The sequence below is a fragment of the Nelumbo lutea genome, chromosome 1 (genome assembly GCF_056320005.1).
Source record: "Nelumbo lutea isolate HS-2025 chromosome 1, American lotus-T2T, whole genome shotgun sequence".
Classification (NCBI taxonomy): Eukaryota; Viridiplantae; Streptophyta; class Magnoliopsida; order Proteales; family Nelumbonaceae; genus Nelumbo; species Nelumbo lutea.
The window spans coordinates 12,736,173-12,751,865 of NC_142684.1; the positions used below are offsets into that span (position 1 = coordinate 12,736,173).

General features: G+C 39.7%; 1 protein-coding gene across 2 annotated transcripts; it reads left to right on the forward strand.

The window, feature by feature from the left end:
• Positions 1-1,070: 1,070 nt before the first annotated feature.
• Positions 1,071-7,411, forward strand: LOC148873562 (uncharacterized). 2 transcript variants are annotated; one of them, XM_088964745.1, is made up of 10 exons: positions 1,093-1,201; positions 1,297-1,735; positions 1,932-2,052; positions 2,302-2,379; positions 2,834-3,197; positions 3,394-3,506; positions 3,702-3,866; positions 3,987-4,126; positions 6,889-6,981; positions 7,096-7,411. In XM_088964745.1, exons 2-10 carry the CDS (start codon positions 1,608-1,610, stop codon positions 7,253-7,255), a joined length of 1,362 nt encoding a protein of 453 aa, XP_088820871.1. In that variant the 5' UTR covers positions 1,093-1,201; positions 1,297-1,607; the 3' UTR covers positions 7,256-7,411. The 2 variants fall into 2 exon arrangements, with proteins under 2 accessions (XP_088820877.1, XP_088820871.1); XM_088964751.1 differs by lacking the exon at positions 1,932-2,052 and having other exon boundaries at positions 1,071-1,735.
• Positions 7,412-15,693: the final 8,282 nt, after the last annotated feature.

Genomic DNA, 15,693 nt, shown 5'->3' on the forward strand with positions numbered 1-15,693 from the left:
ATTAAATCCTATATTTAAAATATATTTTTCTCATTATTAAATTCTTATAATTAAATCCACAATATTAATTTTAATAGTATGAAAATAATTTAAGAATTTGATCATCAACCCAACTTCCAGCCAAGAATTCACAACCTACTTAATTAATTCCTGAAAGACAAAGCAAAAAGCCATTCAGTTCAGTTCAGATTCAGCAATCTCTGCATAATCATATTGCTTAAAATGCACTAGAAAGCAAAGATAAAACAAAAACAAAGAGGGAAAAGCAAATGCTTATAAATGGGGCCAACCTTTCTTGTACGTTTGAGAATGTTGCGAATAATTACTGTAAATTAATGCTTGAATAAGTCCAGGCTTGCATCAGCCGGCCTTACAGCTTAAACCCAGCTTGCTTATCTCCCGATTAAGAAACCATAAACCCAATTAAAAAAAAAACTTGACCAAATTCCACGGATTTGGATATTCGATCCGCCATTAAAGAATCATTCCAGCAATGACTCATTGACTGTAGTCTGTACTTGCCATGCAGACACAGACAGTGACGAGTTGGTGCTGAATTTCATATTTGGCGAGAAATTCAAGTCGTCACGGGTCACGAGTCATATTACTTGCTCTTGTTGGGCCGGGGCACGGGTCATGGGTCTCCACCGACACAGGTCCGAGCCCGATACACAAAGATGCTCTTAATCTACTGCTTTTAACACCCGTTGTTTATTAATGATTTGGAGTCTAAAGCAGAGCCCATTAGATTGGAGTTGGGCTAATAAAAACAAAAGTTGCCACGTGGCCAGCAGTATATACTGAGGAGTGAGGACAGAGGACTGGGATCCGCTGCGGACGGTGGAGAAAACGCCTAGAGCCAGGAACGAAGATATTTTTTCATGTGAACTGCCTTAAGTGGGACCCATGTCATGGATGGTCCTGATCTTTATACAACACGTGGCGGGTGATGAGAGTAGAGATGGTATACCCTATGCACTGGAATGTTCTATGATGAAGATTCCAATCTAACGGTCGTAAGATGGGGTGTAATGAGGTCATCTGGTCGATAATTGCTATAAAATGCGAGTGGAGTGGTGAGTCATCCCATCCCATCACCACCACCACCTTTGCCTTACTCGTATCATCTTCTGATCATCTCTCTCTGCGCTGTCTGCTCGGAACTTGGAAAGAGAGAAACATCTGTAGAAATCTGTCTCTAGTCTGTACCCTGTGTTTGATTTCTTCTGGGTATGATTGGAAGTGCTCGCCAAACCAGTAGAGGGCTAATGGTTTGGAGTTTATTGTGTGTATCAGGAGTTTCTGGGATCACGGCCATGGACGATGGTTTCGACAACGCCATCTTGTTGAACCACGCTTCCATTGCTGATTATTCGTCATACCCGTCTGCGTGCTTGATTAGAGTAACTGGGTACTCGAAACTTGAGTCCGTTACTTTCAAGAAGGCCTCTCCCAAACCCCCCGCCGCTGCTGCTGCTACTTCTGGCAACAAAGAATACGCATGATCTCCTTTTTACTTCTCTCCTCTTCCTCTGTTTGTTAACTCCTCCTGCATTTCCTTTCCTTGCCTGTTCTAATAAGGAATTTTGGGTCATTTTCCTATCACTATGCTGACATCGTCACCGCCCCGGTTTTCTTATTCGACAACGATGGCAACCGTGAATGGGGTTGCTGCTTCTTTAACTGTCTCCGCCACTCCCCACCAAAGCAATTGTGGAGATCGTCGTTCTCTCAGGTAAAACAAAACAAAGCAAATGAAATTCTTTTCTGGGTATTTGGTTTTCTCTGTTTTCTGTCAATTACGTTTGCGTGTGCGTGCGTGTGTGTGTTCTTCTTCTGTTTGGGTTTATGTTTCTGCAAGTGGATTTCTTGTTTATTAGTAGAGGTCGGACAAGGTTTTTTGTGCTACCCCCCTTTCTTCTTACGATCAGGTATGATCGTCGATGGAATGGGAAGCAGACGCACAGGAGCCTTTCCCTGCTGGCTGCTGCCGCTACCCCTTTTAGCAGTCAGACGAGGGCTCATTCGTCCCGCTCTGATTTTTACCTTGAGGTTGGTTTCAATTCCCCCCAACCCATCATTACAAATGCCGATATCGCGATTCCACACTATCATACAATTGCATTCATCCATCCTAAGACCAGAATCAGAATCAGAATCTCGCTCGGTGACGATGACACGATACGCCAATCGATAATTTGGGAGCTAATCGCGGATCCTTCCTCTATTTTTGTTTGATTTGCTTGTTTCTTTTCTGCCCATCATCTTGATTCCTTGCCTGCCTGTGTAAAACTGCTACAGGTCCTCAGGGCCGCCAGAGAAAAGTTTACCCAGGAAATCTCCTTCCAGTCCAAGGACAAAGACGTTTCTATTGCTAAGGTATAATCCCTCTGATCTCTGTCTCTCTCTCTTGACGTTGGTAATTTTCTGCTCTGGGGACCACTTTCTTTTTTCTAATTGTTCTTGTAATTTTCACTCACAAGTTGTGGCCTATATACACTTGCATTGTTGCTACTGGCCTTTCTTGATTCTAATATCTTCTTGCATTTTGAATAATTCACTGGAAAAAGAAACCCACATTTTTTTTTATCCTCTTCTGATGATGATTGCTCAAAGCTTTGATTTTCTACTGAAGATTGTGATTTGCTTCCAAGCAAAGCTAAATCAAGGTTTCCATAGAATATAGATTCCTGATAGGTCATTACCTTGGGTGTTTTTTTATGTGTTATAATAAAGTTTTGAAGGAACTTTGGATTTTCAGATTTTAATTTGAGAACATTGTGCTTGCTCCCTATACATATTTATGCACTGAATTCCATGTACATTGCTTTAGGCTTTACTCTATGTTGCTGCTGAAGATGAAGCATTTATGGCTTTTAACCGAGAGAAGGATGCATGCTCATTCATGAATGAAAGAAGTGATGCCCCGGTCTCATTTGAGACAAATGAGTGGGATAGCTTGGAAGCTGTTCCTTTGGCTGGTAGGAGCATATATGAGTGGTTGAATGAGCTTGATTGTATTGCAAAAGAAGTAGAAGCAGAGTTGGTTTCGAGAGATATTGGTTGTCATTTGGTGGAAGTTTTGGAGGCAGTGAATGTGGTTCTTTTTGAATCACGAGGATTTAAAAGGTTTCCTGTGCTTCACGACCCAAAGTATTCTTACTTGCACACAGTGCTAAGCTCTGGATGCGGCAGCGGTAAAGACTTATCCTATCTTTGTTTACATGTCAGCATCTAGTTTACTTATCTGTGCTATTTTTGTTCAACCCTTTCCAGGGCAACTCAATAATCTCTTGTAGGGAATTCCATGAGTCTCTTTTGAACTTATCTGTATTATTGTTTCCATTAAGTGAACAAATGACACTATTTGACATTATAATTACCTATTGGCAGCAATTTTGCTTAGTGTTATCTATATTGAAGTTTGTCGAAGACTTGGTGTGACTATTGTCGGTTCTCGAGTTGGGGAAGATTTTTTGATTTGGCCCCAAACGGGGAACCCTGAGGTGTGCTTATTTTGCAAATTCTTCTTTATGCATCCCTACTCATCCTGTGCTTTGTTCTTTTGGTAGACTATTAGTTTATTTCTGCAAAATTCCCACTTTCATCCCTTCATGGCTAGTCTATTAAGTTGATTCCATGCTAGTCTATCAAGCCAGACAAACAGTTAATCATCCTTTTATCTCTTTTCTTTCTACTAGGAGCTTTTCAAGGTTTCATCAGGACATAGTATGTTTGCCACAGTTAATGGAAGATGTGTGGAGGATCCTAGATCAAGAGCTTCTGACTTGACCAGTAATTCACTTTTAGGACTTGATATTGCAACCAATAGAGACATCATTGGAATAGCTTTGGCTAATTTGATTGTAAGTTAAAGGTCATGTTGTCCCTGTTAGTATTATTTTAAGGATATTATTTTTTTGCTTTTTCTTTGTTGCATTCAGTCTTTTAAGGTCAGCTTCATTCTTTCCTTTCCCCATTTGCAGAGGCTTCACTGGAAACGTGCCTCAAAGATGAACCATGGATTGATGCTGACTTCTCCACTCAGACCTGTTCATGACAGGAATGAAAAATCAGGCAAGACTGATAGTTCAAAGGTCCCTTTGTTGCGGCCTCAAGATTTGAGGTAATTATTCTCATGCCCTTCTGTTGTGCTATGCAAGAATTGAAAGTGGCAAGTTCATTATAAATGTTGTCTCCTTGGGCTTATGTAAGCAGATATTGTTTTACAAAATTCACGAAAGTTGAAAAAAATAGATGAACGTGAAATAGATTTCTATTGTGCTTCAAGTCTGCAGGGATGCATTGTTGTTTCACTTATTATGTAGTGTTTAGACACCTGAGTCAGTTTATGAGTCCTGGGATCGTGCTCTCATCTTTCTCTGCTCTAACAAGTTTGTGACATGGACTCTTCTTGGGTTAACTATCCATGTTGGATTGCATCTTTAGTGATGTCTCTGGATTTCTTTTTCTTTTTTCTCCTCTTGCCAGTTTGGCATCTACCTTACAGAATTAGTTCTGTGATCTACTATTAATACTTTTTAAGTGGTGTAAAAAGAGTTTCTACTCTTATTTATGCCATTTTCTAGAGTTTTCTGAATGAGTTTGCATGATATTCATTTTCACCAAATGGCTTCTTTTTCCCTAGAACCCCAGATCCATGTTTTTCATTTTGCCTGGTCAGAATCACTTGGGCATTAGATTCCAAATGCTTCTACAGAAACTGTTCCTGATGCCATTGCAGCCCCCCACCCCCACCAACCCCCCCAAAAAAAGAGGGATAAATGAAATAAGTAAAAAAGTAACCAACATCAGCTTCCAATTCAACAATTCATTGTTTGCTTTTCTGACTAAAATGTAATTTAAAAGTGTGGCCAAATGGATTATTTTTGCCCAATATTATTTTTGTGTACATGGTAATTTTTCTTCAAGCAGGTGCAGGTCCTCCCAAAGTTTTCCTTGTGGAGTACATTATTAATATATTCCACCATAATATTGAATAAGAAATTTCATAATATAGTTTTCTTTAGGAAGACCTTTATATTTGCTATTTTCTAAATCAAAAGAAAGTAAGGAAAAAGTAATTCCCTTTTGGTAGATAAGCTGTGGCTATGATCTGGTTCAAGGATTTGCCTTTACTTCTGCGCCACCAGGATCAACTCCATATAGGCAAGGAGAGAACAAAGGTTGCTTAATTTAAATTGCAGTGAACGGGAGATCCCTAGGGCAGAAAAATTTTGCACATGCCATGTCACTGAAAGTTTAGAGAACCTCCCTGGAAATTAGGGCTGTTCACGGTTTGGGTTGGGTCGGTTTACTGGGATTTTGCCAACCGGCCCGACCTGGTTGGGTTACCTGAGATGGAAACCGAAACCGACCCAGTGTTAAGCAAAACCGACCTGGTCGGTTTGAGTCAGGTTGGGTCGGTTTCAGTTTTGCTCCTGTACAAAAAGGACATAGAAGCCTAGAAGGAAATATCTATTCTGAAAATGAAAACTAAAACTGAAGTTTTTAAGATATTTTCTGGAAATATATTTAAAAAGTTAGAATTAGAATAGAAGACAAAAGTTATCAAGAAAATAGAAAGTTAAACTCTTTTATAGAAAGAAGGCTGAAATTTGTATATTTCAAGAAACTTTCTCAGTTCTAATCTAAGTAAGAAAGGATAACTAATTCTAATTGTAATTGCCTAATTGGTTGCCTATTTGGTGTAAAAGACTAGAAATTAGGACAGAGACAACTTAGTTAAATAGGAACTAGAAGACTAGGTTAGGTTGTAATTAGGAATTAGGATAGAGGCAACTTAGTTAAGTAGGAACTAAGTTGGTTCGGTTTCGGCTTTCACACAAGAAAACCGAAACTGACCCGAACCATTGGTTTATGAATTTGTACAACCTGAAACTGATTGGTGCTTATAAAAACCCGGCCAACTTGGGTTGGGTCGGTCCGGGTTGGTCGGTTTGATCGGGTTGGGCCTTCTTATGAACAGCCCTACTGGAAATAAGGCTGTTTCTGGTTTTATGGGTGTTTATTGAAAAAATGCTGCCACATCAGCACCAGTGTTGGCATTTATTGCATATGAAGCAATGCGGGCATGTTGGCACTGTTTATGCCAACTGGCTATGCGTTGATCAAATAAAGAGAAAATGGGGGCGTGTTGGCACTGTTTATGCCAACCGGCTATAATAGCCTCTTGTACGAGGAATTGGGATTTGTTCTTCACAGAGCGCACCTCACAGCCACATCCGTTCCTGTATGGGAACATCTCCCATAAATAATAAATACAAGCACGGGAGATGTTCGGCATGTGAGGCGCGTTATGTGAGGATCGGATCTCCGGACTCTTGTACATGTAACTTCTATCACTGCTTAGCTCGATGGTGTTGACTTGGTAAACTGGTATTCTAATTATGGATCATGGTCAAAGTTTTGGCTTTAGACAGGATACACTGTGCAAACTGGTCAATAATTGCCTGTTGGTTGAACTATTCTTCCCTTGCTGTGTAGATATAGCTGGGTGAAGTGACCTGGTGTCTCTGTGACTAGTTACCTTGTCTGCTAGTGTTATGTTGATACCGGAAGGACTGCACTATGTTCCGGCTTCTTGTCAAAGGAATCCAAGCAGTGGCCTAGGGGAATGGTGGCACCATCTTCAGCTGAAGTCTTTGCCTTTTCCTTCCCGTGTCCAAGTTTAGCTTCCCAATGACCTGAATTTTTGGGAAGGTTAAATGCTGGATCATTTAAATGCTTGGGATGCCATATCTGGATTCTCTTTTTCACTTGAATTTTGAAAGCATATTTTAGCTGTCTTCTATTATTCAGTCTATTTATGTCTCTTGAAAAAGGTTTCTTTTCCCCTTATAGAGTGTTCAATTTATGGTTGTGCAGGCTGGCTATAATGGCATCAGAGAAGTCGTTGATTCTTCAACCACATAACTGGGCATTGAGGAGAGACCATGGAATGCTTTTATACTACAGCAGGTTCAGACTTATCTTACCTCCATGCAGTAGTCATTGTAATTGGTGCTTCTGTATTTGAAGTATTGAGTGAATGTTCATAAGGTTTAAACTTGTAATGAATTGTGATTGATGCAGAGATTATGGAGAGGCGGTCCAAGAGCTTAGCATTTGCATGGCATTTGCACCTGTAGAGGAAGCAGAAGTTCTGGAGCCATTTGTTGAGAAATTGCATTTATTGCGGCTTGAATCATCCTGGAAATCTTTGGAGCACACTGACCGAATGGCAGTTCCTTGACTTGTTTGTACAGAGCCTTTTTCGGCCCCATCTTTTCAACTCTTCTCATGTTTGTTAGAACTTAGAAAAGAAAGTTGGGGAACAAAAAGTCAGCAGTACTGCTTTTTTGTAATACTTGTTGTTTTTACCCAGTGATTCTCCTTGTTCTATTGTTCATTTGTGGTCTGTGGGTGAAAACCAGCAGCTTTAAATAAATATATAGAGATCCTGTAGACAAGCAGAAAACAACTTCAGACCCAATTTGGGCGGCCAAATTTTAGATACCCAGTGCCATTGGTTGAATCTAGACACATCTAGATTGAAGATTTCCAGGAGAGAGCGCCTAGAATCCCTATAAAAATATCGGAAAGTATGGACAGGCCCAATGCAGATTTTTGAATTAAATTGTAGATTTATAAACATTTAAAATGTCAAAAACTATACTCTATATACCAATGCATCGGCTTCAAGTTGGAACTTATTTCAATTATAATTTGGGCCTAAAAAATCCTTACATTGGGCTGAACCGTTATTATCCCTACAAAAACCTTGTTTCTGACAATCATAAAAATCTTTCTTTATTTTAACAAATACCTTATACCTCTTAAACCCTTGAGAAATTCGGCAAAAACTTTTATTTTATCACTTTCTCGGAAAATGTTAGAATGATGTATCAATTTTTTTTAAATACTTATTTTAATCTTTTATAAATTATTTTATATATAAAATTATTGAAATAACTCTTTTAATTTTATAAAAACGTTAAAAGATAACTGTTAAAAAATATTTTTTATTAAATTAAAATAATATATAAAAGGGTAGAATGTATATTTAGAAAAACTGGTGCAAGGTGACGAAAGAAGTTTTTATTAAATTTTTCAAAGTTGAGGAGAGGTATTTGTTAAAACGAAATTATAAGAAAGGTTTTTATGATTGTAAGAAACCCAAAGACAATTAGCGCAAGCTGTAGAGGGAAGTGGAAGTGTGTGGATGCCCGTGGCTGGTCAACTTGTTTTTAAAGCGCGCTCTGTTGACGGGTGTGGTAAATATTCGGTCTTCCGAGAGATGTGTCCTGTGCATACGGTTGTACCAATTGGGCCAAATTCCAAGGGGAATGTATCTCTTATCTTAGAGTCTAGCTTATCACTTGATAGGGCGATAAGTTTTAGAAATTTTGGTTGAGTGAACGTGAAGGGTCCCCATGAAAGCTGATGGGCATCTTGCCATCTTCATCTCTTTATTATCAAGTGGGCTCTCTGCTGGTTCTGAGTTCTGACCTCATTTATCTGCTCAGTGGTAAAAGCTAAAGTTGGGATTTTTTCTCAAAACCGAGCATATGTTTTTGGGGGATAATCCGGCCGCTTGGTATCTGCAGGGGTTAAAGCAGTTCTTACCCAGTAATCTACTAGTGATTTTCCTCATGATCCGACTCTTAAATCTATGTTGAACTCTTGATCAATGCAATCTGATGTAATCGTTTTTGGTCATGTATCATTTTTTTTTGTGATGTATTAATTTTTTGGTTGAGGACCTCGTCATCTCGTCTACTCCCAAGTGGCCTATGATTCAGAGACTGAAGTGGAGTTCCCTGGTGGCAAGTTGCCTGTATGTTGCAATGATGGCGAGCTGCTTGTGAGTGCCGCATGGTGGCGAGCTGCCTGGTGCCGAGCTATTTGGAGGTGAGCTACCTTGATGAGCGACTTGGTGGTGAGCTACCTTGTTGGGCTGCCTAGTTGTGAGCTACCTTGATGAGTTGCTTAATGGTAAACTACCTTGATGGGCTGCCTAGAGGTGAGCTACCTTGATAGGCTGCCTGGAGGTGAGCTACTCGGTGGGCTACTTAGCTTTCTGGATGAGATGCTTGGTGGTGAGCTACCTGGTGGCGAATTGCCTTATGGTGAGCTACCTTGATGAGTTACTTGTTGGTGAAACCCGACTACTCCCTACAAGAGGTGATCTGGCTACCAATAGCGACGGGAACTGAACCGGCTACTTCCTACTGGAGATGATCAGCTCATCTCTGTAAACGGTGGGAACTGAGGGACCTGCATGAACTGAATCAGAGAACCTGGGGGTGTTTACCCGGCGAGGTCACTCCGATGGCTAAGTCAACACTTGGTGGAGAGCTGAGAATGATATTAGAGAATGAGAGAGCTAGAGAGCAGAGATTATCATCCTCTTTTTTTTTTTTGCCTCCCCCCGCCCCTAGAGGGTGAGGTCTTTATATACTAAAGTCCTCGTGGGTTAGGTGGAGTAGTTCCTGGATTCCCGCTGTGATGGGATCTGCTTTCATGTTAGGTGGGGATAAAGCCACCAACTAGTAAGGTTGCCCATTTTCGCCTGACTCGGGGAGTGGGTGAGCTAATATAGCTGTTATAAGTCACAATCCCATAAAATGCGGGATACGGTGGTAAGCTCCTTGAGGTTGTTAGGTTGGCGCCTGTGTTAGGCCGCCAGGTTGGTGCCTGGGCCAGGCTGCCAGTTCGTGCCTGGGCCAGGCTGCTAGCTCGTGCCAGGACCAGGTCGCACCAGGGCTAGGCTACCAACTTGTGTCAGGGCCAGGTCACGCCAAGGCCAGGCTGCCAGCTCGTTCCAGGGTCAGGTCGCGCTAGGGTCAGGCTGCCAGATCATGCCAGGGCCAAGCTGCCAGATCGCGCTTGTGCCAGGCCACGCCTATGCCAGGCTACCTGGTGGGACACCATCAACTTAGCAAAGGAAAATTGTCGTTCGGGTGTCACCTATTTGTTCTAAGGTGCCAGGCTACATGAGGGCGAACTTCCTAGTGGCGAGCTCGAGCTATCTAATTGTCAAGAGGCTGCACTTATTTGTCATGAGGTACCAGGTGACACAATGTCATCACTAAATAAATCTGCTTACTTGTGAAATAATGAACTATGCAGAGGAATTTAAGTTATTGAAAGAATATCACATATCAATAATATCTCTGAATTTGAATTATTTTTAGGATTCTTGGTCCCACAGTGAATATCTGTGATGACCACATTGGAGGCTCCTTCCCTTTATATGGAATCTGTTGTGTCTTGATGCTCATGAGAATCAATTTCGTCGAGTTGTGAGTCCTCTAATCCACATGTCTTTGTTGGGGTCTGTAACAAGCCAACATCCATCCACTTGCACCAGTGGCCCAGTGCCTCGATTTTGAGCACACTGATTCCTCTATCTTACACCTTGTATCGATCAAATGGTGATTGTATGGCACGAGAGCCAACCTTTTCTGGTTTTTTCATGGTGGCCTTTGCCTTTCAAATTACAAGTTGATTGAACCTCCAATTCCAAACTCATTAACCATAAATGACCTCTGTGAAACATTTTCTTTTCTTTTGAATGCTTGACAAGTTCATACTCTCTCCTGACATGCCTGCTCTGTGAACTTGAACTCTGCTACGTTGCCGTTCCGAACTCCACCAACGAAACCCGTGATTTACAGAGACACCCGGGTGGAAACAAAACAAAACACTCAAAAGCTACGTTGTTGGAGGTCACAGATAAACTCCAACCCTGTGGGCTCACTCAGTTTCTATTGATCTCTACCTCGAAACAAATGCAGTTTGATTTTAATGGAGGCTTCTGCACTGACACCCCACCTCGTTTCTCTGCCTGATTCCCCTTTGACAGTAGTCTCTGACTCTTTTAAATAAGCTCTCTTCTGTGAGGAATCATCCATCACGTGGGAGGCTTGGTGGCTGTCTATAACATTAACTTTGATGCAACTAGACTAGACCTCTCACCAGTCACCATACTGCTGGCAGAACTTTGTATCTGCTGCATGCAAAGGCAACAGTTGGTTGGCTTACTTTAATATCTCTTCTCAAACTAATGGAGGTTTGCAACTCAGAATGTAACTTTTTAATGGTTGACAAATGAAGCTTTCCTGGTAAAAGTAAAACACCACTATCTCCATCTCTTGGTGTACTGCTATTAAGTGGGTTAGGCTTGGTTGATAAATTTGCAATCTCTGACTCCTTTTTTCCTAACATTTCTGTTATTTTTCTTATCAATGTAAAAAGTAGAATTTCTCTTTCAAATGTTTGTTTTTATTGATTTATATAAACATAGAAAGAGATGTCCTTCAGAAGAAGCAAATCAAGCAGAAAAAACTGGTTAATTAGCTAATTTAGGTTGAATTGGTAATCTTATATTTCATTCTTTCTTCCTTTTATTGGATTCTTACCTGATTTTTTGGTGCAGACGGTTCTCTTGGTGGGCCCTATCCAGTTAATGCTCCTACTCTTTGCTCTATAACCTAATATTTTGTCTTATGTGTATTAATTATTTATTAGAATACGTGGCAAATCTATAGAGAATGGGAGTCACAGAAGGCTAGCTACCAATTTGGGATTGAATAATTCAATTAGGCCTTGGACTCAGAGCTTTAATAAATACCATCTAAAATACTCAAGCAAATGAAGATATCAGCTCAGATCATCCTTGATACTTTATTGGGCTAAATCAAATAATGAACAACATAGTGCAGGAACCGGAATATATCAAAGACGCAGACCATTTAACATGCTCCTTCAGCTCCCTTGAAAAGCCGATCTGGACTTGGAATAAGAATGGCTTTGACCACCGGTTTTTGGGTGAATGGTTCGAATTTATCTAAAATCGTTGTCTGAATTGACAGTTTTACTGCTCAGGTCAGCAGATTGTTGACCAATTCTACGGTTTATGAGAAAATAATGGTTGAGAACTAAAATGAAATCGATACTGTAGTCAGTTTTGAGGTTGAATGGTCCAGCTGTCTGGATTATCAATGGTTTTAAAACCCATGTAATCGTATAAAACAAACAAAATCTTTAAACTCTTATGATATGGCATTTTAATGATCCTGAAGATCGATACAATATGCTCTGTATCATATGAATACTTTGAACCTTTCTCTGAACTGGTCTCTTAGGCAGAAGATCAAGACTCGTTGAGTTCTTTTTAAGGATACATTGCCTCCGATTATGCTTTGAGACGTCAAGAGGGTGGGGGCACTGGAGTTTCAGACAATGGGCTTTTAACTAAAAGCATAGGTTCCAGTGACCTGAATGGAGATTCAAATGAAAACAGGTATTTACTGTTAAGGAATATGGGGTCACTGTAATTTAGGAGGAGAAGTTTTGAGACGTGTCTTAAGACACTGTCTTTAGAACGTTATTTGCCCCCACTCAGTTTTACTGAGTTTGCTGTTGGGTTACAGGTAAATTCGTTCCCAGGATACAACAGAGCCTTGGGCGAGAATCTGCAACCAACAAAGTTGAAGAGTCTCCAAAGAAACCTTCTGTGAGACTGTAGCAGACCAGACTGAGAGAGAGAGAGATAGTGAATTTCGAAATTGTGTGTTTTGGAATCTGATTCATGCTCCTTAAATAATTTGTGAAGAGGTATGAGGAAAAGGTAGGTGCTGGTTTGGAGAAGGCACCTTGAACAGTCACAATTTCAACCATTGTGACTGTTTAAAAAGTTGTTAACAGTTGGTGACTGTTAACTTTGAATTGTGCCTCTTGATCACACCCGATCGAATCGTGACCGTTGATCTCATCAACGGTGATCAACGCACCAAAACCAGAGCCGCCCATCGCGAGCCACGCGGGTGCGAACAAAGTGTGAGCAAAGTGCGCCTCTAAAGCGCCACACACACGCGTGCGCACACGTTGCGTGGTATCGAATCCCCACTCTCCTCTACTAATTCTAAGGAGTGTAAATCAGCTCCTATTGAAATACTGAAAACAAACCTTGTAATTATCCAATGTGGGACAAGTTCAAAACTGGGTTTTTTTTTTAAGAGAAAAACTGATTTTCCAACCAAGTGTGCAGGTGCAATTTCTCATGTAATTGACCAATCAAACCCATTGGATTTAATCTCTTATGAGATTAAAATCCAACATTTACAGCTTCAGCATAATACTACTGGAAGTAGATCTATTCATGGCCGAGTAGCACGATGGGCTAGCCTGGCCCAGCCTGGCTCGGCCTGTTATTAAGTTGGGCTTGGTCATAATTTTAGGTCCGTAGGCTTGGGTTAGGGCCTAAAGCACTGGGTCCAATTTTTGTTTGGACTGGGCTCAGATTTTCTTAAAAAAGTCTGGCCCGAGCCCAAACTTGATTTTATACTATATACTAAATAATAAAAATTTATTTTATTTAATAAAAATAAATATATATAATATTTTTTCTTTGTTCTTCTTCTCTTTTTTTTTTTCAAGTAATAATGAGATATTTATTATTTTTGAGTTTTGAAGGTTTTTAATGGCCGAACTCGAGCTCAAAACTTAGGCCCAATCATTGGGCCAGGCTCGGGCTTGAACCTGAATATATTCTTTTGATAGATATACAAAATCTCGCCAAACCCATGAACAAGTCTAACTAGAATTACTCAGTGGAAAGAAAACCCAAGCCCTTGTTCATGGTAAGCACTCATTGGAGCATTGTCATCAGTCCTCTTCATTAGCTTTCAAGTTTTCTATATTCAGGGCCCCACTTGCTTTGGTTAAGTTGCTTTGGAAAAGGACCCCTTAACACTTAAAAGCCCCGTTTTGCCCCTCTATGCCCTGTTAGGCTAATATAGCAGATAGTGTTTTTAAAGACAAACTGGTTGTTTGTTGCAGAATAAGTCTAACAACCATGTGGCATTTAGTAATGGAGACTCGGTCTCTACTCTCTACGACTCTCTTCCTCGACAAATGTACACAAAAGTCCCAAATTGATGTTCTTGGGGACTAATCAATGTAGGAGACTAATCATCGTCTCTGGTATTATACATAGAAATTATTATTTATAGATTGATTGTCAGTGAAATCTAGCAAAAAAAATATTGTAAATCAATTATGAGTTCTCAGGGTCTGTTTGGTTCGCAGTTGGGATAAAATTAAAATGGTATATAACTATAGTTTGTTTGGTTTAGACAAGAATAATAATGAAAATTGAAACTAAAAATAATGGAATTTTATTCGGAAGGGCAGAGAATGGCCATTACTTCAAATAAGAGAATGCCATTCCAGCAAAAAAGAAAATAGGATTCCGATTCCACCTAATCAAACGATTGGCATTCTGATTCTGATTTCAGAATTCTATTCCCGGGAACCAAACGGGGCCTCAGATTATCGGATTTCGCTCGACTGTACTGAACAAGTCATCATCTTTACCTTCATTTTGCGAGTTTTCACGAGTCTTCAATTGGATACACAAAATGAATGGGAAACCATAATTGGAGCTTCATTGCCTAGTTTTCATGAACCTTCAATTTCACGTGGTTCAGGGACCTTTCATCTCCTCAGGACCAGCCTGGAAAAGAAAAACGATGGTCAGTGGATTGCCGTTGATCGCCAGCGACTGACTGTTGTCCCAGTTTAAAAAGAAAAAAATGGTCATTTATTAAGGGTGGGTTTATTTAAATCTATTCTATAGTTTTTATTTTATTAAAACATCTCTTATAATTTGTAATTTATTCATCTAATGGGAAAATTCCTGATTGGTATCATGTACTTTGGGCCTAGTGCCACAATTTTCAAAACATGACAATCCATTACCTGTCATTAATCAGCTATTAACCAACCATTAAGGGGCATTTGAAAAAAAAAAAACATAAATGCCCTTCAAGTGTCATCTAATTTTCTTTATCAACCATGCAAACGTTGACAAAAAATAAATAGTCGCAAATCCTTGTCTGTTCTATTCAAGAAAGTTGGGGTCACTGCTCATTTTTTGTATCTTTTTTGTCAGTGTATGCATGTTTGATAAAAAAAATTAGATGACATTTAAAGGGCATTTGTATCTTTTTAAATGTCACGTAGCAGCTGGTAAATATTTGGTTAACAGCAGGTACTGGATTGGCACATTTTGAAAGTTTGAGTACTGAATTTTCGCTTTTTAAAGTTCAATGACCAAAATGGCATTAGGCCCAAAATACACGGTACTAATCTGAAATTTCCCCTTATTTAATTGACCTTTCACTAAGAAGTGTTTGTTTTGTCATCTGAAAATAGTAAAATGATCACTTAATTGAGTGGAAAATGTTCATGGCATGGAAAAATACCCTTAACACTTTTTCATACAAAAAAAAAAAGACCAAATAGAGTCAAATAGAGTGGTTGCTCGTGTATTATTATGGGTAAAATGATATTTTATTTTTATTTTCTTTTTGATTAAATTCATTCAAATGGACATTAGGCTGCATTTGTTTGCGATACAAATGCCGAACCGGGGTATTTATGCACCCCGGTATGTGTTTGTGGGCGTTTGTTTGGAATGTAAAAAAGTAATGATTATCAAAGTAAAATTGCATTTTCTAACACTTTTGTACTCTAAAAAGAGAGCATTATTGTACCTATTTTTTTATACAAATTTTTATTTATTTGATAATTAATTTTTTTACCAAAGTTGAGGCATTGGAGCATAAAGTAGTTAGAACAGTTAATGATGGGCTCACACCTTTGCACCGATTTCAAACAAAC